Genomic DNA, 24072 nt, shown 5'->3' with positions numbered 1-24072 from the left:
ATTTTATGGGTTGGAAATGGCCTACAGGTTTTTTTGGAGCAAAAATAAAAGCTTGTGGCCATTTTTAGCCCATTGTTGTGATTTCTGAACCATTTTTGACCCATAAATTGTTTCTGAGTCCAAAGCCCAGAAGGGGTACGGGGGCGGGGGAGAGAGGGCGGACGGATTGTCCCCCCAATCTGCACCCCGTCATGTGGGACGGGGTACCTCACCCCTGCACACAGGAGGAGGGGGATGGAAAAAAATTTTTCCATCCACCCCATGCGGGGGCAGGGGGTCTACCCCGCACCGTATAGTACGGGTAGCATCCCTAGAATTAACATATCCTGATTGATAATTCAAAATTATATATATAATTATATGGATCCCTATAATATATATATATATATACATATATATATATATATATACACGTCCACATGAAAAGAAAAATGAAGAATACAAAAGCAAGATGAGGTTTGCTTGGATTTTCTTGCCTCTTCTTCTTCATCATCATCATCAGCTTCCTTTTTTTTTTTTTTGCCTAATTTATATCTATTATTCATCATGTGGTTTTGAGAAAATAAGAAGAATATTCTTATATATAGAGAGAGAGAGAGAGAGAGAGAGAGAGAGAGCCCTACGTCATAGGTAACGAAGAACCGATAAGCCCAAGCTAGCATGCACAGGCAGTAGCACTGTTCGATCTTGAATGTTTTGACTTTGACTAATATTTTTCTTTTTAATTTTTCATACTTTTCCAAGCTTAACAAAAATTATATAGCGCATATGCATGCATTCCATCAGCTGGATTTGGAAATTATTAAGAAATAAATAAGATGAAAAATGTTCAATTTCTAGCTAGCTGGAAGAACAGCTTTTAGAAAGCATATATATAATCGAATTAATTAATATATATGAATTTTTTATTTAGGGGGCGGGGAGAGAGAGAGAGAGAGAGAGAAATGAGGTTATTTTTCTTTTTATTGAGGTGAGAATTAATTAAGTCAAGCTAGCTGTTTTGATCACCATGATCGATGATCATGCATGAAAAGTGACAATTTTCAGGCTTGCTTTGAAACTAGCATGCTTCCAACGAATTAATTAATTAATAAATAAATAAAGCAATATATGGCTTGATCTTTAAGCAAAGGCAATTTTTTAAGTTAAATTAATAATTAATAGAAGAAGCTTGAGTTCGATCGAGCAGCTAGCTTCAGTACTCGCTTCTAATTAGCTAAATAATTAGTTATATATCGATAGATCGGATCGGATCGGATCGGATCGAGTAGGTAATAATTCAAAGAGGAAAACTGATTGTTGATCAAACTACTACATACAAGATCTCATTAACGATAACAAAAATGGGATTAAAAAAAAATTGATGAAATTAAAATAAACAGTGAAATATTATTAATGTACCTGATATATATTAGAAATAAATAAATCCTAATGGATTCGTTATATGACATTCAATTTGCATGCAGTATGTAGTACCTTACAAAGCCACTTTGGAGCGGTCCATCCGTTGGTAAGGTTTTAACAACCTCCAATAACAGTCTGCTATGTTAGCAATTCCACACAAATTACAATAGGGTCATTACATTAGATAATAAAACTTTCTTCAAAATAAAAATTTTGAGCTCCTCATTTAGAATTTCAAATTGCCAAACAATACCATCTCCGTCGCCCACCGCCTCACGACACAGGTTTTGTTGCCACCAGTCCTTCGCCCATCAGTTACCCACCATCCTCGTCACAAATGTAAGAATCACATTATGCAAATTTGATGTTTGAACTACAAATGAAAAGGTGATGTGCTCAAGTTATAGCAAATGTATGTTACCATGAAAGTGGTATCATCAATATTTAAATTGAGGTTTTCTAAGACTACATGATGGTATTTGAATGGTGGGTTTATGTCTAATTAGAGAAGATGGTTAGTAGAATGTTGGAGATAGCTGCGAGTGGCAAACCCAGAAATTTGCTTGAAGATCTGGTAAGAGTAAGAGAATGATCATTCAAATGGTTGCTTGGCAAGCATGCTCCTTCAATAAAGAATTTGAAGAGATAGGAAGGCCTCAATCTACGAGGAATTGGATACCGGAGCTTTCTCTTATTGCAAATTATATGGTTTGCTCAAAGTAAGATCACCATTTTGAGATTTCTGATTTTATGGTTTGTTGGTTTTCTTGCCAATGTCGCAAGAGGGAGATGAAGAAGATATATACAATTGATCATCTCTGGAAGAGGTTTCTTGTTTATGTGCGAGAGGGGGCCGAGGGGATGGATTTCAAATCCGCTGATGTGCGGTCACATACAAGTTAAGGTGTGAAGCTAATTACGTGTCATTCATCCATTAAAGGCCAGGCTATTATTTGGAGTATGTTGGACTGACTGATTAGAAGATTTACTGAATACTTTAATTAATTTGCTGGCCTATCATCATAACTAATTACATTAATTCCATTGAGATTAAACATTGAAAATATATAGTTCATGTAAAATATTAATTTAATCATTAAAAATTCATGTGTTATATAACATGTTAATTATTGACAAAAGGCAAAACATGAATAGATATTAATTTATACTAAGTCATGATATGATATAGTTTTACAATAATGCATCATTTATTCATTAATGTTCCGACATGCAAGCTGGAAATTCGTAAATAATTTTGTTTGACTTTCTAGATATATACAATTCAATTGAGTCTATCGACCTTATCCAAAAATCATTAGATCGAGTACTGCATGCAGTAGACGAATATATGATCAGCTTCCATCTTTGGCGCAACCTTAACCATTAAGCACAATAAATATAAATAATTAAATAAAAGAACACAATGCAAAATACCTAAGTAATCTCATATAATATTTCATATTATACTTCGAATTTAAAAAGCTCAATTTATATATAAGTTAATAATTTTATTTTTAACAAATTAACCAATTAGTTCTAATTGCGCGCATGCTGATAAATAAATGAATATTAATGTGACATAATCTTAACAATTAGGAATAAATTAATTGAAAAATATGATCATTAGACGTTTATGGTGATCATGAAAATTAAAGCACATAATAATTTAAATCAGCATTGCTACTTTCATCTAATTAGATCATCTTGTAATAATTAATCTTCCACCACGTTTAAAATGTAATTTAATATATTAACATTGAAAGGAAATTAAGCAAAATATATATAAAATAAGTCACATAACAAACATAAGATGATAAGGAAGAGCATTTGATCAAAGCTAGCCCTAATATTCCATCGATTTTGCGACTACTGCCACAAAGGAATTAATATCACACACACACACACACACATATATATATATATATATCCCCTTCATGATTAAATACTGATTAAAACAACCTTAATTATTTAGTGCATCATTAATTTATAGACATAAATTGGTACCAAGTCCATGAGTCCTCATTTTATATAGATCACCTAGATGGCCAGCTAGGATTAATTGCGTCGATACATATATATTACAGTATTACTTACATTTAATTTATAATAAGATTAGCTATTTATATATTTGAAATCTTTTACACCATACATCATCCACGTATATGACATATTTTGATTTGTAATATTCAAATTATTAATCCATAATTTGTAAGGATGATCTAAAAGTTAAGCGTTATTTTTTGTTAGTGTGTATATATATATATATGCATGATTATTCTAGAGTTAAAATTACTAAAACTTGGTAGTAAATTTAGAGAAAAATTAACAATTTTGGCATTCTAGAATGAAAGTTAAAAAAAAAAAAAAAAATATCCTACAAATATTGAAGAAATTAAAGCAACTAGCTAGGGATCGGAAGAATTTAAGGAGTTGAAGCCAGGTATGTATATACGAATATATTGACATGATCAACTTGGTTTTAAAAACGTTAAAAAAAAAAAAAAAAGGTTAAAAAGAAGATCATGAAGAAGGAAAGAAATGAAGGTACCAATATTAGCCATGAAACTTCTTAATTATGAGATGAATGAGCCTCCGATCCCAATGATGAATGATAATCGATTCCCCCTTCGACGTATTGTATAAATGATGGCCATGGAATTCGATGATCTTGATCTTAAACTTCAACCAATCCGATCGATGATCAATATGTTTCGTGAAGATGTTCAATCTGATCATGACAATGAAGATTGAGGCATAAACATTAATCATTTTCAAAGAGCTGGATATATATTATACCTAGCTGGTTGGTTAATGTCGGCAGGTGATCGGGTGGATGGCCGGAGGTGATCATAACATTGCATTTTAGTGGAAAAAGTTAGGTCCAACAAACACCATTATTGTGTTACCAATTTTCTTTTTCTTTTTTTTTTTTTTTGTCCACAAGGAGCAATCATTCTAGAAGAGATGTCCAGTAATTTTTTTTTTTTTAAATTTAATTTTAAGATAAAAAGAAGTCCAGGCTTTTGAGGGCCCTGAATTATACTTTTGAATATTATATTGAGAATGAAATCACAGATCTTTTTAAGCCCTTGAAATGATCTAATTAATATTATATATTCATGTAATATCTAATTTTGACAGTAAAAAAGTTACCTTTGTTCAATCACATCAATATTATTCATCCTTCTGTTCTTTTATCAATTGAATAAAAATTAAATAAATATGTATAATATAATTATGCAGTTAAAGTTTTCCATTTAAATTAAGTACTCAATGTATGTATATATATATATATATAGTTTCCTAGCTACCTACACCTTTATTCAATCACATGATCAATATTAATATATCTAGTTAATTTAAAGTATTTCATGATGTAAAGTTAATTTTGTTTTTTTAAATCATTCATAAATTGTTTTAAAAAAGATAAGATAAGATGCTTCATTGCTAATTCACCCTGGCCAGGTCTGGCCTCCTAGAAGGGGACTAGGGATCCTAATTGGTAACCTCGATCATGGCCAGGCCGGGCTACGATCGAGGAGTGTTAAGCCGCTTGAGCGAGCTCTCGCGCGAGGGCCGGGGGCGTGAGAACATGAGATGCCTACCTAGTTACATGAGTAATTACAACCATTATATTCAACGTCATTACCATGAAAAATGATGCGGTTGCTCATGAGTCATTTCAATATTAGGTATAACTAGATCATTATCATTATAATTAGATCAAAAGCATCATTTCACGGCACGCGTAATAGCTGCTAAACTACAAATTAGTCGACTGTCTATGATTTCAATCTCAAACCACAACTGCAAAAAACATAGCTTGTGCAGCACCCGCGTAGTTTGATTCGAGAGTAGTACTACTGAATCATTTATGGCTTCCAAATCATGGGTCGTTCTTTCTCTTCTATCTTCCTTTGCCATTATTCTTGTCACCGGAGAATTAGATCATGGTTTTGTTAGGAGGCTAGACCGGAGGCTTCTCGGGCTGAAGAAAGAAAAGCTCAGCCATTTTCGTTTCTATTGGCACGACATCCTCAGTGGTCGTAACCCTACGGCTGTACAAATCGTGCCACCCGTTAACTCATCATCAACATCCTTTGGCGCAATAAACATGATCGATGATCCATTGACCTTAGAGCCAAACTTGAGCTCTAAGTTTATAGGAAGGGCTCAAGGGTTTTACGCCTTGGCTTCGGAAGAAGAAGTTGGTCTACTAATGATCATGAACTTTGCCTTCATTGAAGGCAAATATAATGGCAGCACGATTACTGTGCTAGGAAGGAATGCGGTGTTCACGAAGGTCAGAGAGATGCCAGTGATCGGAGGCAGCGGACTTTTCCGGTTCGCTAGGGGTTATGCTCAGGCCAAGACGTACAAATTTGATAACAAAAGCGGGGATGCGACAATTGAGTACAATGTGTATGTGTTGCATTATTGAAACTCTCTCTCTATATATATATGCTCAGGCCTGCATATTCAACCTCACTTGCTCTGGCCTGTATGGAGATCATGAAATATATATATATATATATATATAGCTCTTCCAACTATAATGTTGGCCACCTTGATCTTCTCCTCCAGCCAAAATAATTATCATTTAAATGTTGGTCACCTGGCCTGATGATCTTTATACTTTCAAGCCCAAATTTATGTGGGTTTGTCATGATATCTAACATAAAGTTAGTTTATAATTGCAATTTATAAGCTCTATCTGCTTCTTTTCTAAGGGTATGTTTTAAACTCTGCTCATCATTTGTATTGTCAACCGATATATTATATGATACTTTTATATATTATGATTTCACAGTTTAATACTGAACAGTACGTACACAAGATTTGAATTTACTATATCTGATTTTTATTTGAAGCTTATGGAAAGGTTAACAATGAACTGATGAAGGGTATGTCATGAATATAGTGGAAGAGTTAAAAGTACATTAATAGATAGATCGAGTGTATTGTCCGATAAATTAAAAGAGGTGTCATAAGGCGCCATTTATAAAAAATGGATCTCCGCTATTAAAAATTGTAAAAAAATCAGTTTTTCTTGGTGGACACTGGACTCTATTCTTTTGCAAAGCACCGACTTAAACCTTAAAGTTATAACTATAATTTTCTTTCACAGTATAATGGACAATTTTTCATCTTTATCTTTCGATAAAAACAAGAATATTTGCTTGCCTTGTAACAAGCATGTCAAGTCTATCAGTACCCACGAATGGAAAGGAGACAAAAAGGAAAGACTAGAGAGCATTTGTGGTGTTCTGTAAAACTTACACACCAGTCTAATTAATAAAGTACCTATCAACTCTTTGGAATTGTCAAACCAACAACTCAAATCACATGCATCTTACTGGCCAAAGCTCTTGACTAAAGTTTTTCACAAAAGGGTTCACGAAAGTTGTTCTTTTTTTCTTGGGCGCTTAATTACCAAAGCTCTTGACTAAAGTTTCTCAACATGTTGTACCAAAAAGTCACGAAAGCCACGACAAGGTGGGGTTGGTAAGTGCATGCACCCTATTCGATCCCTTCATAAATAGAGATAACCCCCCTTTCCCAATTCTTGAGTTCCAATGGCTAGAATTATCCTTCCCTGCATCCTGGCTTCCCAAGTCGTCATTGTCTTCTTCATCTGTTCCTTCTCCACAAATTTAGCCACCGGAGAAGATCTAGGCTTTGTAAGAAGCCTAGACCGGAAACTACTCGGGTTCAAGAAAGAAAAGTTTAGCCACTTTCGCTTCTACTGGCATGACATCCTCAGTGGCCGGAATCCCACTGCTGTTCCGGTGGTGCCACCGTCCTCCAACACGTCGACAGCCTTTGGTTTAGTAAACATGATTGATGACCCTTTAACCTTGGGACCCAAATTGAGCTCCAAATTGGTAGGAAGGGCACAAGGATTCTATGCCTCAGCTTCTCAACAAGACCTTGGTCTCTTAATGGTTATGAACTTTGCATTTATGGAGGGAAAGTATAACGGTAGCACCATCACCGTGCTGGGGAGGAACTCGGTGTTGAATGCAGTGAGGGAGATGCCAGTGGTCGGAGGCAGCGGGCTTTTCCGGTTTGCTAGGGGCTATGTTCAGGCCAGGACTCATATCCTTGATTTCAAGACAGGAGATGCCACCGTCGAGTACAATGTTTATGTGTTTCATTATTGATGATCATGATCTGTCTCCACCTTTTTGTACGCGGTTATCTTTTTTTCAATTATACTGCTCGTTGATCAAGGTGATGACTCTCTCTTATGTCGGCCACTTTTGATTATTTTAAGCTCATGTCACAGTGGGGTTGGTTTTTGAGTTATTTGTATTTCATGTTGTGAGTAATTATTTTCCTCGATCTGTCTGCTCCCTTTGTTAATTCCATTTGCTTTGATGGGTTTAGCAGAGATCAGTTAATTGCTAGAAATCCAAAGTTAGGACGGTTCATCCGACTCGGATCCCAAGTGTAATGTTCTGAACCGACCCGAAATTGGAAGTTTCCGAAATCCGACCCTTACCCTTACCCGAAACTGTATCTTTATCGCTCATGCACATTCGTTTTTACTCTCAAGGCTCAGCCTTTTAATTTTTCTCCCCTACACGGCCAGCAAGATCAATATTTTTGGCACAATTAATTAGATATGGAAAAAAAGGAAAAACAACAATAAACAATGAACGAAAAACAAAAGATATGGTGGGACCTGATCGCCCATGCATACATTTGCATGAACACGCGGTTCCTAGGTAGCTAGTCCCTTTTTTTGTGTGTGTTCTTGCATGATGTTCACGATCTTCTGACTTAATTTCGATGTCAGTTGGTGAAAAGGGTTTTTCCCATTTGTATGAGGCTGATCCTTGAATTGTCAACTTCACTTTTCTTTTGGGATTCAACATCATCAAAATGATCTTGATCTTCGTGCTCTACTTCCCTTTTCAATGTAACATACTCTACCTTCTCACCGTAAGCTTTAACCAAAACCAAATAGAACCACACTGCAAAAATGGTGAATGCAATCAATAACCAGCTAAATAGAATGTTTGTCAATGCCTTGGCGCGATGATTGGCTTCATCTTCGGTGCACTTGACCTCTTTGTGACCGTCCTCATCGTTAATGAAGCAACCTTTAGGAATCAATGCCGGTGTCCAAAGCATAAACCCCGTTGTTATAAACCAAATGCCTTGGATTAATATGCTGGCTGACCTTATAAAGCTGACCAAGAAACTCTTAGGGAGACCAATTCCCATAAGAGTAGTGGCCAAAGAAACAGTAGTAACAATTTGTTGAAACAAGTGGTATTGGCCGTCCGGGCCCCTGTGATCAGATGAGTGAAGGTGGAAAAGAAGAAGCTCTTGTGCAAAGGCTATGGAACAGAGCAACATGGTTAGCCCGTACTGAGGAGCTTTGGTGCCAATACGATCAATAACTATAGCAAACACCGCATAGACTAAGAGAGTCATAGAGATGGCCGCGTGCTCGAAGTTACGGAGATGGTTGGAGGGGATGGTTCCATCAGGGTCAAACGGTTGGTGTCGGTCAGGGCCAATGAAGAGCTCCGCGGATACGGAGGCACAAGAGCCTCCAATGATAAAGAAGAGTTCCAAGTACTTGAATCTTGAGGTGGGAAACCAAGGACTAGAGGTATAAGAAATTGGGCACCGAGCATGGAGCTTAACGTTGTTAAAGAGGTGCCATAATCCAATGACAACAAAACCAAAGCCTGGCAAAACATGTCCCACCATGCTACCCATCTTCTTGTGTTCACAAGGTTATCCTACTTGCTTCTTGTCCAGCTTGGAGGGAGAGCATTAAAAGGGTGGCTTTCAGTCGCTGTTGAGAGAGAAAGGGGGCAAGCACAAAATAAATGTGTGAGAGAGAGAGAGAGATCAGGTGTGAAGAAGGATTGGGGAGAAGAGGGGGGGTTTTATAAGTGTGGTTGGGATTGAAAATTGAAATTTCAAAGGACTTGGTACTTTGAGAAGGGTAGTTTGACACAATTATTGATGTAAAAGATTGTTGCTTACGAGTCAGTATATAAATAGACCATGATATATGCAGTACTTAATTATTTACCAATTACTACAAAATGAAAATTGTGCTAGCTAGCTAGCTGCACAATGCAATATTTCTACAAATGATGTACCTTTAATTAATAATGCATGCATCCATGCAGCTTGTCACAAATTAGTTTGGCCGGGAGAATTCATGTACGTTCACATGATTCACCAATCCACCAATATATAGTACTCCTGTGTCTCAGACTCTCAGTTATAAGATGATCGATCATCTATTATTCATGAAAAACCAAGCTGCTTCGCGCATTCTATATATAATTAACTAGAAGAAACCCATATATATATACATGCATGCATCTATATATATATAATAATTAATGAGTAGTACTATATTTGATTTTAGTGCTTCGTGAGAGAAGATCAATTAATATGTTGGGAATGTATGCAGATCAGAAAGCTGCGATAGCTAGGTATCTTCCTGGAAGGAGCTCAGCTGATCAGGAATCCTCCCGACTCCCGGACGTATGTTATACTGATCTTCATGATCAATCTCAGCAGCTTCCACCAGCTTATTAATTAAAGAGCCCTTTATAATATTATTTTGAGCACCTTCATAATTTTGCTTCATGCCTACGTAACATGATATTATATATATGCAGCCTCCTCCTCATTATTCCAAATCACTTCTTAATTATTTTATGCTTGCTTCATCTTCTTCTTGAGTATATTATATGTACGCGCTTTTTGTGTGTCATCATGTGTGTTGCTGTTTCTAGTTTATTTCTTGGTTGATTATAGTTTTTTGGGTTGGTCTTGTATTGCTTAATTTATTTTTGCATGTGCTAACCTTGTCTTGCGGGTTGTTTGTGCTTCTTTTGCTACGGTGGATCGGTAATACTTCTTTCTGTTACAAGCCAAAAAGTCAGTAGTGATAAGTCCAAAAAACTCCAATGGTACTGAATTATTATAATCAGACCAAAATTCGTGACAAAAGTGATGCTGAACAGAATAAGAATTATTCTACAGGTTAGTTTCAACAAATAATTCACATTAAAGAATACAAGAGAATCGCCCAAAAAATATAGAGAAACATCTCTGATATTCAATTCAAAATTATCAAACTAAAAGACATAAAAAATTAACCCACAGGTCGGATTGTATAGCTAAAAATCGTCATTATTAGAATTTTATCAAAAATAACAAAATCTTAATAATCATACCAAAATTAAATAGTAATAAAAGAAATAATCTGCCAAAAATTTGGCCCAAATTGGATTTAGAATCACTTCCTAAACAATAAATGAAATATTATCATAAAAGAAAAAAAAATAACTAAAAATAGACTCGGAAGGAAAAACAGTAGATTTTGACATCGAAAAAGATGCGCATCAAGCAAAACTGGTGGCCACAATGTACGTGCCAAAAAGAGCTTTCCGAATTGGGATCATATGTACGGTTCTGATATCCGTAACCAAAGTTATTGCCAAAATACCAAAATACATCCAAAATTATTCCAATTAGGAAAATATCACGATTACTTGCCATTTTTATGTTGATCTGCCAATTCAAAGTATCTCAGCACATCAACGTACCATTTAACAACTCAGTATCATCTTATCTCAGCACATCAACGTGCCGTTTAATAACTCAGCATCATCTAACTCATATCTATTGCATAAAAAAGGATTATTGGTACTCCTAAATTATGGTATGTACTATGCAGCAAAAGTAATGGTACATGATCAAGCTAGCTAGCTTATGATGCAATTATAATGAAAAACGTTTGTATTTATTAGTATTATTAATCTGGCTTTACAATATCTTAAATGTTTAAAAAGATAAGAAGAAGTAATGCTCTAATTAATACAACAACATATTTTTAAACCCTTATTAGTTATATCATTAACATATGTGCACATATTGTATACTATATATATATATATATTATATATATAGAAGTTTTTACAAAAGCTCCAGCAGGTTTTTCAAAATCAAGTACATTGTGAACAAGTTTAAGCTTATTTGAAAAATTAAGTGAGTTCTTGATCTCAAACATAAAGTTTAACTTACTGATTATAAGTTGATCAAGTACAATAACACCATCACCGTGCTCATGGGGAGGAACTCGGACCTTGGACCTCGGTGTTGAATGCAGTGAGGAGATGCCCGTGATCGGTGGCAGCAGGCTTTTCCGGTTTGCCAAGGGCTATGCTGATCAGCCAGGAGTACTCATCATGGCTTAAATATCAAGACAGGAATTGGCACCGTACGTTAAGGCTATGTTTAGATAATTGATAAAGTGATTTTAGATAATCTGTAAATAGTAATAAATAAATAGTAAATAGTTTGTAAATGATAGTAAAATAGTATTAAACTACTTTCATTTACTAAATACAGCCTAAGTACTATGTCTCTATGTCGCATTATTAATTATCTTCCTCTACCTTTATGTGCTTAGCTTCTATATTCAATAATAATGCTCTTTTTCTTTAGTTATATTGGTCACTTTTGATTATTTTAATTAAGCTCAATGGGTTGTGGCTGCTGCTCATTCGTGGTTCCCAACTATCATTATTTATTTTTTGGGTTGCAATATATGATATAATCCGTAAATTTAACATGAATAAAATATATATAAAATTAATGAATTTGAGTTTGATATAAATTACTTCGGATCAAAATGGATGAGCCGTTAAGACACAATTAATAAACGGATCAATAGCGGGTCAACCCGCTTAACTGAAAATCAATCCGCAATAACATGTTTAATTAGATTTTAATTTAAAATTACAAATATATTATTGTTGAGTTGTAATATTGATATTTCTTAATATGTTTATGTTCATATTTGTTATACTAGGGCCTATAATATAACATTTTTTTATTATTGGTTAAAATTTGAAAAATATTAATTTTTTGTTAGCATGTAGTCTTATTTTTTTCTTTTTAGATATTATGACTATTAATAAATATATATTTTAGCTTTTATGTAAAATTATATTAATCATATTAAAAAGGTTATGAGGGTTAGTTCAATACGTTTACATGAAACGAGTTGAAATGAGCCGTATTATATTAACCTATTTTTAATTAATTATTACACAAATTAAAACGAGTGATACGACAAAACTCATTATTTAAATAGGTCGAGTTAGAATCCGAATGTTTGATACATATAGTTTGAATGATCAGAATTAAATTAAATATAGTCGAATATCCATAACTTGACACGATACGACACAATCCACAAACACCAATTGTCACCCCCCTAGTTTTCTTTCATATTCTAACTATTCATACTTTTCTCAAATAAAAATGTGGAGCCATTTAAAGGAGAGTTCTCCTATGAAATGAACCAAAATAGTCAATTGCAGTGCTATTGATTGTGGCTTATAGATATAATTAATCGATCTGAATAATATTAGATACAATCTTAAAATGAATAAGTCCCATGTATTTTTTTTTTTAAGAATAAAGTCCATAATTAAAAAAAATAACTTTTTATATATATTTTAGATTTATCCATTTTTTGTAAAAAAAAATATAAAATTTATATATCCTAAAATTATAAATATTATTTCTCTTTAAAAAAAAATAGTTACTTAAAACTACACGGTGTGAAATCAGACAAAGAAAATAAATTCTATAAATTACATTTCTCATGGGGTAATATCATCATCATTTTTTAAAATCTTCTTTCTAAAAAAAGAAAAGCTAGCATAGTTAAAAAGATAACCACGTGGCTTCTATTGTTTCTCGAATGATTGAGAACACTGATAAACCAAAGCGACGCCGTCTAAACTCGTCGTCCCCATCCGACCAAAATCATCCTCTGGATCCGAATATACGATTGCTGCCGCCTCCGACCATCCATGAACATGAACATGCTGGTAAATATACTCTCTAATCAGCAAAACAAAAGATTTTCCATGATTTTCTTCCATTTTCTATTCATTTCTGTTGCGTATTCACTTCAATACAGGAAAAGCTAAAGATGTTGAAGAAGCAGCCGCCACAGAAAGCACCCCCCGAGCCCCCACTCTTCTGGACTGAAATATCCGAATCCGTCTCTCGCCGCTTTAACTTCGATAAAGACGGTCAACTCTCTGTTAGTCCTGCTTATATATATTTATATACTTTTCTATTTCTTCTTCTTCTTCTTCTTCTTCTTCCCTTAACCGAAACGGAAGATTTTGGGGTTTTATGTAACTTAGATGAAGATTGTGGATGATTCAAGACCTGTAATTCACAGAATGATCGACTCCTTCCTCAATACATTTTTCCCCTCGGGATATCCTTATAGGTTAGAACTATTTTTTGTCGCACTACTAGGAATTGAACCTTTTACTCATTTCTTCCTTTTTTCAAACTATTGCTTTGTGTTGTGACAGTGTCAGTGAGGGATATCTTCGGTACACGCAGTTTCGGGCTCTGCAACACTGCTCCAGTGCCGCGCTATCGGTGTTATCCACACAGGTCTCTTAGTTACACTACAGCTTAAAAGTTCTATCAAATTCCCACTTTGTCACTCAAATACATATTGATAGATAGTTTGATAGCAATGTAGCTGGACTTTATAAAATCTCCTGATTTTATTTCTCGAGTTTTTTTTTCTTTGTATGCCTTAATGCGTATATCTATCTTGAGGACTGAGAAATTTGGTTTCTGTTTATGAGAAATTTTTCATTGGAGTATATGTTTTAATTCAATGAGCTACATTCATGCTTGATTTGATTCCTGTTCCAACATAAGTGCATGAGCTCAGAAGCTGTGACGGCTTTTTGTTTGTTCTATTTTGTTCTATATGCTCATGCTTGATCCTTTGCAGTCACTGCTGTTTGCTGCAGGCTTGCGACCGACACCTGCCCAAGCAACTGCTGTGAGTTGGGTAAGTTTTTGTTGCTTTGGTGAATGGTGGAAGTGAATGGTCATACCTGTGTGCTGGTTAATATTTTCCTGCTTCTGTCTCTTTTGTGAGCATGCAGATTCTAAAGGATGGGATGCAGCATGTGGGGAAGCTCATTTGTAGCAATTTGGGGGCTAGAATGGATTCGGAGCCTAAAAGTTGGAGGATTCTAGGTTGGCATATTTTGGTCATAGAACTTTGCTTTTAGCGTTTTTGCTCTTTTTCCATTATCTTGAATTTTCAGGTTAGTGGGTTTTTTTTTTTTTTTTCCTTCAATAGACCTGGCCTGCTAATTTTATGAGTTGCCTAACTGGACTGAACCTTGCATCTCGCAGCTGATGTGCTCTATGACTTGGGCACTGGCTTGGAAGTACTTTCTCCCTTATGTCCACATCTTTTTCTTGAGATAGCAGGCCTAGGCAATTTTGCTAAGGTAGACCATCCTTAATAACATATGCACACACGTTTAGGTAGGACTGAAAAAATTTACTTATCTTTATTTTATCAAAATACATGATTGCTTCCATACATTCTCCAACTCCCAGAGTTCTTATCGTGATTCCTCTGTGTTGAACTTTTCTTTCTCTGCCTTTTGAGTTAACAGGGGATGGCAGTGGTCGCAGCAAGAGCGACAAGATTACCAATATACTCTTCATTTGCCAAAGAGGGCAATCTTAGTGATCTTTTTGCGAAAGGCGAGGCCATCTCAACTCTTTTTAACGTTGTTGGATTAGGAGCAGGAATTCAATTAGCATCTACTATTTGTTCATCAATGCAGGGAAAGGTAGGAATCAATCCCTAACTTCCAGAATTTAAGAACAGTCAAGCTTATGTTATTTATGGGAGTGTAATGCTGGATTGCAGCGTTACCTTTTCTTATTAGTTGCTTAGAATATTGTGGTATGACAAAATTACTCCAAGTTGTTGGTATATATTTCTGGAAAATGTGAATAATGAAAGTGTTCATATATCCTACAATAAATTCAAGGGTCCACTACTTTAAGATAAGGACCATTTTGGGGAGTAAGAAAGCGATTTGGGGTTAGAGAAGAAAGGCTGGATTTTGTATTTTGCGGACTTAAGAACGTACTTGATTATTTTAAACTGTTTTTTCTCCTGCCTTAAAGCTTTTTGCCTCAGATTCACCATCACTGTTCTCTTTGGTAATAGCCAGATCCCATCTGAACAGCAGACCCACAAATGGTTCCACTATCACAAACTCTCCTTCATAGGTTGAGTACTTGTACACAATTTCAAAATTAAATACAGGACACTCACAGTAGTCCTACATTTGGTCTCATAATGTCATGCCATGACAGATCATTACGAGGGAAAAAAACCATGAGAACTAGTCGGAAAATTGTAGTCTCGCCGTTGTACCTGGAGGACTGCCAAATAAGTTAGCCTCCATATCCTGATTACGGAGGACTGCCAAAAAAACCATGAGAGCTAGTCTTTTGACTACTTCGTACATATCCTGAATACAGTTAGTGGCAGCCCTACTTGTAGTTAGCCTCTATCATTACACACACACACACACACGCACGCACACATAAGAAAACCAGGTCTTCCTATAGATGAAGCATTATGTATATCTAGTCACAATTGATGAAGTTACTGAAAATAGGTTTATGAGATTATAGGGTAATTAACAGGTTAATTAGAATTCTAAAGGTGTTATTGGTTTCTTTTTTTTCTTTTTCTTTTTATTTTTAAGTTCTAGAGCATGGGGAATGGTGCTTTCGAAATCTTGATTCAAGATTTGGTAATATAAATCAAGAGAAATTTGAAGTGCATGCTTGTTTAGTATTATTGTGATGTTATGAGTTCTATTTTTATATAAATCTTTGCGGTGGTTCAGAACTAATATCTAATTGCATTTCAGTTGGTTGTCGGACCTCTTCTCTCAATCATACACATATACAGCGTTGTTGAAGAAATACGAGCAGCTCCTGTAAACACGTTGAATCCTCAGAGAACTGCAATGATTGTGGCGGATTTTCTCAAGGTTTGTTTTGAACTTCACACATATTTCTGTTATGTTATTTTTAATTTACCAAATCATTTATGTTGTTTTTATTATTTGACTGGAAATTTGGAATCCAACCAGACAGGGAAAATATCCAGCCCTGCTGACCTTAGGTACCGAGAAGATCTCCTGTTTACTGGGCGGCTAATAGAAGATGCTGGAAATGTAAAAGTGGGAAGGGCTTTGCGCAAGGTTGTGAAGCCTTCAAAACTCCATGAACTGAAACAAATATTCCCCGAGGAGAAGTTTCTTTTGAATCGTGGAAATAATTGGGTTGACATGGTATTGACGCATGACGCTACTGCTGAAGATGCATTGAGGGGGTGGCTAGTTGCTGCATATGCTTCAGACATGGAGAGGTCCTCTCATGAGCCCCGTGCCATTGTTCTGCAAGAGGCTTATGAAAAGATGAATGATGTGTTCTCTCCATTTTTATCTGAACTGCAGGCCAAAGGGTGGCATACTGATCGTTTTCTTGACGGAACAGGAAGCCGGTTTGCATGGTAATATTATGTAGTTTCAACAATCTGCACTTTTTCCAAGATATAGAAATTTTTTGATTTGCACGATTGGGGTTTTCGCACTTTCCACAGGGACTGCTAGTGTTCAGGGAGGTAGGAACCAGTTGTAATATGCATGAAGATTGTAGGTCTGCTTTTGAAAATGAAAAAGTGCATTGAAGTTTTATTAATCATTTGATTGAAGGATTAGTCTTACAAGATTCCTCTGGATTTTTCATCTCTTGGTCATTCAAAGGCCGAGAGTTCATCATCTTAACCTTCAACAAAACGCCAGGTAGTGCGAGAGAAATAACACTTCGAGCAATATGTGTTCGAACGATTCTTTTCAATTTTGCATGGGAAACGAGCCAAATCTTCTTCCTTTGGAATTTCAAGGAGGTTGATCATTATAACAAATCTTCATTCTGTAAGAGCATTGGCAATGGCCTATGCATCTTTATATTCATCTTCATATTTACATAATATCCCTTTAAAAGTCATGGCATTAGCTTCATCAAAAGCCAAGCTAAATACATAAAATGATGAATATGAGTGGGAAAGAGCCGCATTGGATTAGTCAAACCAAATAGTGGGAAGTTTTGACCTACAGTGTTTGCCCCATTTCCTTCAAATATGAAGGGTTACTGTATATTCATCATCTGAATATTTTACTGCATTTTAATTCATCAACTAATCTACTGCATTTTAATTCATCAAATGCTTTACTGCATTTACTGCATATTATACGTCAACTAATCTACTGCATTTTAATTCATCAAATGTTTTACTGCATTTACTGCATATTCATATAAGTTAATAAAAGACAGAAATATATATATCCATATAATTGCAAAATATGAAAAAAAAATTATATTATTATTAAAAAAATAATATTATATTATTATTTTGATGAATCCAATAGCTAATCCAATGTGAGATTATGGATAGTATGATTTTAAATTTATGAAAAATTCATACTTTTCATCAAATTTTAAAGATGGCTTTAATGAATCCAATATGAATGCTCTAAATTGATCTATATTGAATTATGTATCTTCAAAATTTTGCATAACTATCAATAGTATTTATTCAAGTTTGAAAAAGCAAAATTCACTCTTCAAATATTATTTTACTATTTTTTCTCTCCTATCCATTAAAATCAATTTTGTAAAATGTGTATTAAGATGATTTTGATATATTAAATTTATATTAAGTTGATGATACAAAGTGTTTTTTTAGTATATATTAATATTTATTTATAAAAGTGGTCATTTTGATATATAAAATTGGTAATATTTAGATATATGAAGTTTATATTTTTGAGCACATTGTATTAATTTTAAAATATATAAAAATAATAATTTTAAGAAAAAAATAAAAAATAATAAAAATATTTTATTATTATTTGATTCAAAAATACATAATTTAATGTAAAAGTTTTTTTTTTTATATGTAAAATCAATCTTCAAAAGTTATGATTTTGAAGATGCATATAAAGAAACCAATGCTAATGTTCTTAACAGGATGGGACCCAATACCCATTATAACAAGATTTTGGATCATATCAAATCTTCCCTTTCCTCTCAATTTTACGAAAGGTGGAGCAAGCATGGTGGATTGCTGAGTTTGCATTTGACTCAACAACAAAGGCTTTTATTAATGGAGAAAAAGGAGCATTTTGGCACTTCCAGAAGTAGGTTAACCAAACAAGTTGACTAATATATATCTGCTCCAGTTTTTCAACATATTCTCGATAGTGGGTTGGCAAGTACACAGCCAATAAACTCGTCTAATTGCTTGCATATAAAGATGCACAATTCACTTTACAAATACTGACAATTCGTAGCCATTACTCAGTACATACCTACATAGAGAGCTTCTGCTTCCCAATGGCTAGCACTGTTCTTCCCATCTTGGCTTCCCCTTTCATCATTTTATACCTCCTCTCTTCCTTTTCCACCATCTTGGTCACTGCAGAAGATCAGGGCTATGTAAGAAGCCTAGACCCGAAAGTACTTAAGCTCGAGAAACAACAGCTTACCCAGTTTCATTTCTACTGGCATGATATCGTCAGTGGCAGCAATCCCACAGCTGTTCTAGTTGTTCCTGCACCCTCCAACTCTTCAACAGCCTTTGGTTTAGTGAGGATGTTTGATGATCCATTAACCGTGGGGACAAACATGAGCTCAGGATTGATTGGAAGGGCACAAGGGTTTTATGCCTCCGCTTCACAAAAAGACCTTGAACTATTAATGGTTATGAACCTTGCGTTCACTGATGGAAAGTACAATGGTAGCAGTATCACCATCCAAGGGAGGAACCCGGTGTTCAACAAGGTGAGGGAGTTGCCGGTCGTTGGAGGCAGCGGACTTTTTCGGTTTGCTAGTGGTTATGCTGAGATCAGGACTTATACATTTGATCTCGACTCAAGAGATGCAGTAGTCGAGTACAATCTATCTGTGTTGCATTATTGATGTTCTAAGACCTTGTGCGGTGGGCTATGTTATTGGGGTGATATCTTTCTTGTGTGTCGGTTACTTTTGACTGGGCTGGTTTGCCTTGTATCTAAATAAAACAATAAAACAAATAAAATAAACTAAAGTTTACTTTCGACTATTTTAAGCCATACTGCTTAAAATAAAACAAATGGGTTACGAACCATCTTTAATCATCAATTAAAATAAATTTTAGTTATCAAATAAAATCATCATTAGCCATCAATTATGATCATTATTTGCCATCAGTTATGATTTAAGCTATTTATAAACCGTTTTTGTACTCCTATATATATGGATATCATTCCTTTGTATAGAATGATGTTTTCAGTATTGAATAACAACATTTTCTCTTACAATATCATTTCTCTTTTAATTTTATAACACGTTATCAGTACTCCTATATATATGGGTATTATTTTCTTGTAGAGAATGATATTTTCAGTATTGAATAACAACATTTTATCTTACAATATTATTTCTCTTTTGGTTTCATAACACGTTATCAGCACGAAAGTTCTATCGATTTTGAAGTTAGTAGTCTTCTACTTCAAAATCATAAATCTTACTGAAAAACTTTTTATCTCTGAGATGAATAATAGAGATATATGTCTGGCTGATAGTGCTACAACTTACATAATTTTTAAGGATAACAAATATTTTCAAAATCTAACATTGAGCAAAGCCTACGTCCATACCATATCTGGTTCATCGAATCTAATTGAAGGCTCAAAAGAGCTTATATTGTGTTGTCCAATGGCAGCAAATTGTGTATTGATGATACTCTATTTTCTTCACGATCCAGAATAAATTTATTGAATTTTAAGGATATACATCGTAATGGTTGTCATATTAAAACCACAAACGAATGCAATAAAGAACATTTTCTCATTACTGAAATAATTTCGAGTCAAAAGCTTGTATTAAAAAAACTGTCTGCTCTCTCATCTGGATTGTATTATATAGAAATGAGAACAATCAAATCACATGTGGTAATGCATCAGAAGTGAATATCCCTGCTTTGCATGTTCTCAAGGTAAATTGATTATCAAACCATCTCTCTCAAAAGTTGTTTTTAAATCTCCATCAATTTCACAAAAAATTCATGGGAATAATATGTGGGCCTATTCAACCATCAAGTAGACTGTTTAGATATTTTATGATTTTAATTGATGCATCAAGTCGATGGTCACGTGTTTTTCTACTTTTCACTATAAATATTACATTTGCTAAACTTATTGTCTAAATAATTAAATTACGAGCACAATTCCCTGACTATCCAATTAAAACTATTCAATTGGATAATGCAGGTGAATTTACATCTCAAGTTTTTAATAACTATTGCATGTCAATAGAAATAGATGTTGAATATCCAGTTGCCCACACACACACTCAAAATAGTTTAGTTGAATCATTAATTAAAAAGTTTAGCCAATAGCTAGACATTTATTTATGAAATCAAAACTTCTTTATTTCTGTCTGAGGACATGCTATACTTCGTGCAACATCATTGATTCGGGTTAGACCATCAGAATATCACAAATATTCTTCATTACAACTTGCATTTGGTCAACAACCAAATATTTCTCATCTTCGTATTTTTGGATATGCGGTATATGTTCCAATTGCACATCCAGGACGTACAAAGATGGGTCCTCAATGTAGACTTAGGATATATGTTGAGTTTGACTCTCCATCTATTATTAGATAGCTTGAGCCTCTTACAGAGGATATGTTTAAAGCACGTTTTGAGAATTGTCATTTTGACGAATCTATTTTTTCAATATTGGGTAATGAGAAGTTGGTGCCTGAAGTATAACAAGAAATTACTTGAGAAAATAAAACTCTTTTCCAATTTGATTCTCGTACAAATGAATATAAACTAGAGGTTTAAAGCAGGGACGACCTATTGGTGCAAAGGATAAATTTTTTTCAGAAGAGAAAAATACAAAATGAATTTACTACTCTTGAAAAGTCCATATCCACAACACAGGCCATAAAATGAAATGATGCTCTCGAAGAAACTAAATCTCCTGAAAAAGAACTTCCTAAAGAGGAATTTCATGAAATGTCTTCCCTTGAAGAGAGACAGGTATATGAAAATAACGAGATCTCAATACATTTCATGAGTACTAGAGAAATTTTAGATAGAAATAAAACTATTGTCGACAACATATTTTCATATAAAATGGCCATTGAAATTACCAGAAGTAATGAAAAAAATGAGTCAAGAACTATCGAAAAATATCGACATAGAAATGATGTGCCAAAATAGAAATCAGCTATTGAAGTTGAATTAAACTCGCTAGCAAAGTGAGAGTTCTTTGGACCAATTGTACAAACATTAAAGAGTGTAATGCATGTTAGATATAAATGAGTATTTATACGTAAGTTTAATAAGAGCAATGAAATTGTGTGATATAAAGTTCGACTTGTTGCACAAAATTTTCTACAAAAATCAGAGATTAATTATGAGGAAACATAGTATTCTATTATGGATGCAATCACATTTAGATTTTTTATTAGCTTGGTAGTTACAAAAAGATTAGATATGTAGTTGATAGATGTGGTCACTGCATATTTATATGGATCATTAGATCATGACATATATATGAAAATCCCTAAAGGATATAAAATGCCTAAAACTCCTGATCTGAGTACATCTAGAAATATATATTCTATTAAATTTCAAAGATCTTTATATGGGTCAAAGCAATCCGGACACATGTGGTATAAACGCCTTAATGAATATCTATTGAAAGAATGATTTGAGAATAATCCAATTTGCCCATGTGTTTTTATTAAGAAATCAGACTCTGAATTTGTTATTATTGCGGTTTATATTGATGACCTAAATTTGGTTAGAACTCCTAAAGAGATCAGAAGAACCGCTACATATTTAATGAATGAATTTGAAATGAAAGATTTTGACAAAACGAAATTTATCTTGACCTGCAGCTCGAGCATTTGTAAAATGGAATTCTCATTCATCAGTCAACTTATATAAAGAAAATCTTGAAACACTTTTATATGGACAAATCTCATCCCCTGAGTACTTTAATGGTTGTTTAATCACTTGATGTGCAGAAAGATTCATTTCATCCTTGTGAAGACCACGAAAAATTCTTGGTCCTGAAATATCTTATCTCAGTGTAATTGGAGTCCTAATGTATCTTACAAATTGTACTTAACCTGATATTGCATTTTCAGTTAATTTACTTGCAAGGTATAGTTTTGCACCAACTCGAAGACATTGGAATGGTATTAAACATGTCATTTGATACCTCCAAGGTACGATTGATATGTGATTATTTTATCAACATGGATTAAGTCTACAATTAGTTAGATATGCAGATGCAGGTTATCTTTCAGATCCACACAGAGGTAGATCTCAAACTGGATATGTATTTACTTATGAAAATTCTGCTATATTATTGAGATTTGTCAAGCAAACACTATTTGCTACATCTTCAAATCACTCATAGATCATTACAATTCATGAAGCAAATCGAGAATGTATTTGGTTAAGATCAGTGATTCAACATATTCAAGAAAAATGTGATCTTCCTGTGATTAATGATAGCCCAACAATTTTATACGAAAATAATGCTACTTGTATTACTCAAATTAGAAGATGATATATCAAATGTGATAGAACTAAATATATTTCACCTAAATTCTTTTATATCCATGAACTTCACGAGAAATGTGAAATTAATGTTAAGCAGATACGGTCAAGTGATAATCTGGCAGATTTATTCACTAAAGTATTACCAACTGCAACATTTAAGAAGATTTTGCAGAATATTGGAATGCGGAAACTTGAAAACCTATTATCATGCACTTTTCAGCAGAATAAATGTCTTGAAAACTTGTATTGATTATATTCTTTTTCTTTCACTAAAGTTTTATCCCACTGAGTTTTTTTTTTTTTGCAAACTTTTAATAAGACAATCTCTAAGTATTTGACGGTATACATGAATGTTGTACTCTTTTTTCTTCGTTATTGATTTTTTTCTACTGAGTTTTTTCTTGACAAGATTTTAACGATGCATATTCTTTATATATGGTCATCTAAAAGGGAAGTGTTATAAATCGATTTATAGGACCATTTTTAACCATTAATTAAGATTTAAACTATTCATAAATTGTTTTTATATTTCTATATATATGGGTATTATTATTTTATATAGAACGGAGATTTTCAATATTAAATAATAACCTTTTTTTTTATAATATTATTTTCCTTTTAGTTTTATAACAACGAAGACTTTTTCATTACTATTATAACGCAGAATAAATGGCTTATTTGTTTGGTGGTGGTTTCCACCATCCTTCCACTCTAAATAATATCATTAACCCAATGGCTCCTATACCTGTGATTGGTTCTTAACAAAAAATATTGTAGCTCTGGCCGCCCGCCTACCAACTCATATTCATATCAGCGCGCCCCGCGTGGATGTCAAGAATGTGTGACGCCGACATGACCAATCAAAAGATTTAGTAAAAATTGAACTTTGGGGGTACTTTGAAATTTACTTTGGGGGGGATTAGGAATAATTAGCAACACCCCATTTATCGTTGGAAAGCCCTACATCTCTTGCGTGTTTCCAACGCACTAATTGCATCAAACGTTGCAAAAATTATAACGACTTTTGAATTTATCTTTCATTTAATTCCGACTTTTAGTTTCTGCACTATGCCTATGGTGTTTTAGTGTCTGCCTTTTACATTTCC

The 24072-nt window shown here is 34.1% G+C and overlaps 5 protein-coding genes across 6 annotated transcripts; 4 read left to right on the top strand and 1 right to left on the bottom strand.

Moving 5' to 3' along the window:
• The first annotated feature begins 5156 nt into the window (after positions 1–5156).
• On the top strand, positions 5157–6228 carry LOC122290742 (dirigent protein 22-like). The gene has a single exon (XM_043098357.1). It carries the CDS (start codon positions 5279–5281, stop codon positions 5843–5845), a length of 567 nt encoding a protein of 188 aa, XP_042954291.1. The 5' UTR covers positions 5157–5278; the 3' UTR covers positions 5846–6228.
• Positions 6229–6881: 653 nt separating this feature from the next.
• LOC122290741 (dirigent protein 22-like) lies at positions 6882–7751 on the top strand. The gene has a single exon (XM_043098356.1). It carries the CDS (start codon positions 6981–6983, stop codon positions 7566–7568), a length of 588 nt encoding a protein of 195 aa, XP_042954290.1. The 5' UTR covers positions 6882–6980; the 3' UTR covers positions 7569–7751.
• A 344-nt stretch (positions 7752–8095) lies between these two features.
• On the bottom strand, positions 8096–9305 carry LOC122290740 (transmembrane protein 45A-like). Its single transcript, XM_043098355.1, has one exon. The coding sequence runs from the start codon at positions 9139–9141 to the stop codon at positions 8203–8205; it is 939 nt and encodes a 312-aa protein (XP_042954289.1). The 5' UTR covers positions 9142–9305; the 3' UTR covers positions 8096–8202.
• Positions 9306–13139: 3834 nt separating this feature from the next.
• On the top strand, positions 13140–17031 carry LOC122290770 (protein root UVB sensitive 2, chloroplastic). 2 transcript variants are annotated; one of them, XM_043098406.1, is made up of 10 exons: positions 13140–13295; positions 13388–13502; positions 13620–13708; positions 13797–13881; positions 14234–14293; positions 14391–14484; positions 14647–14744; positions 14916–15095; positions 16197–16319; positions 16422–17031. In XM_043098406.1, exons 3-10 carry the CDS (start codon positions 13620–13622, stop codon positions 16845–16847), a joined length of 1155 nt encoding a protein of 384 aa, XP_042954340.1. In that variant the 5' UTR covers positions 13140–13295; positions 13388–13502; the 3' UTR covers positions 16848–17031. The 2 variants fall into 2 exon arrangements, with proteins under 2 accessions (XP_042954340.1, XP_042954339.1); XM_043098405.1 differs by having other exon boundaries at positions 13388–13513.
• A 1527-nt stretch (positions 17032–18558) lies between these two features.
• LOC122291441 (dirigent protein 22-like) lies at positions 18559–19462 on the top strand. The gene has a single exon (XM_043099159.1). It carries the CDS (start codon positions 18730–18732, stop codon positions 19312–19314), a length of 585 nt encoding a protein of 194 aa, XP_042955093.1. The 5' UTR covers positions 18559–18729; the 3' UTR covers positions 19315–19462.
• Positions 19463–24072: the final 4610 nt, after the last annotated feature.

This window comes from Carya illinoinensis, chromosome 13 (genome assembly GCF_018687715.1).
Source record: "Carya illinoinensis cultivar Pawnee chromosome 13, C.illinoinensisPawnee_v1, whole genome shotgun sequence".
In the NCBI taxonomy this organism is placed as follows: domain Eukaryota; kingdom Viridiplantae; phylum Streptophyta; class Magnoliopsida; order Fagales; family Juglandaceae; genus Carya; species Carya illinoinensis.
The sequence above is the reverse complement of the archived record's forward strand: the minus strand, read 5'-3'. Positions and strand labels throughout refer to the sequence as shown.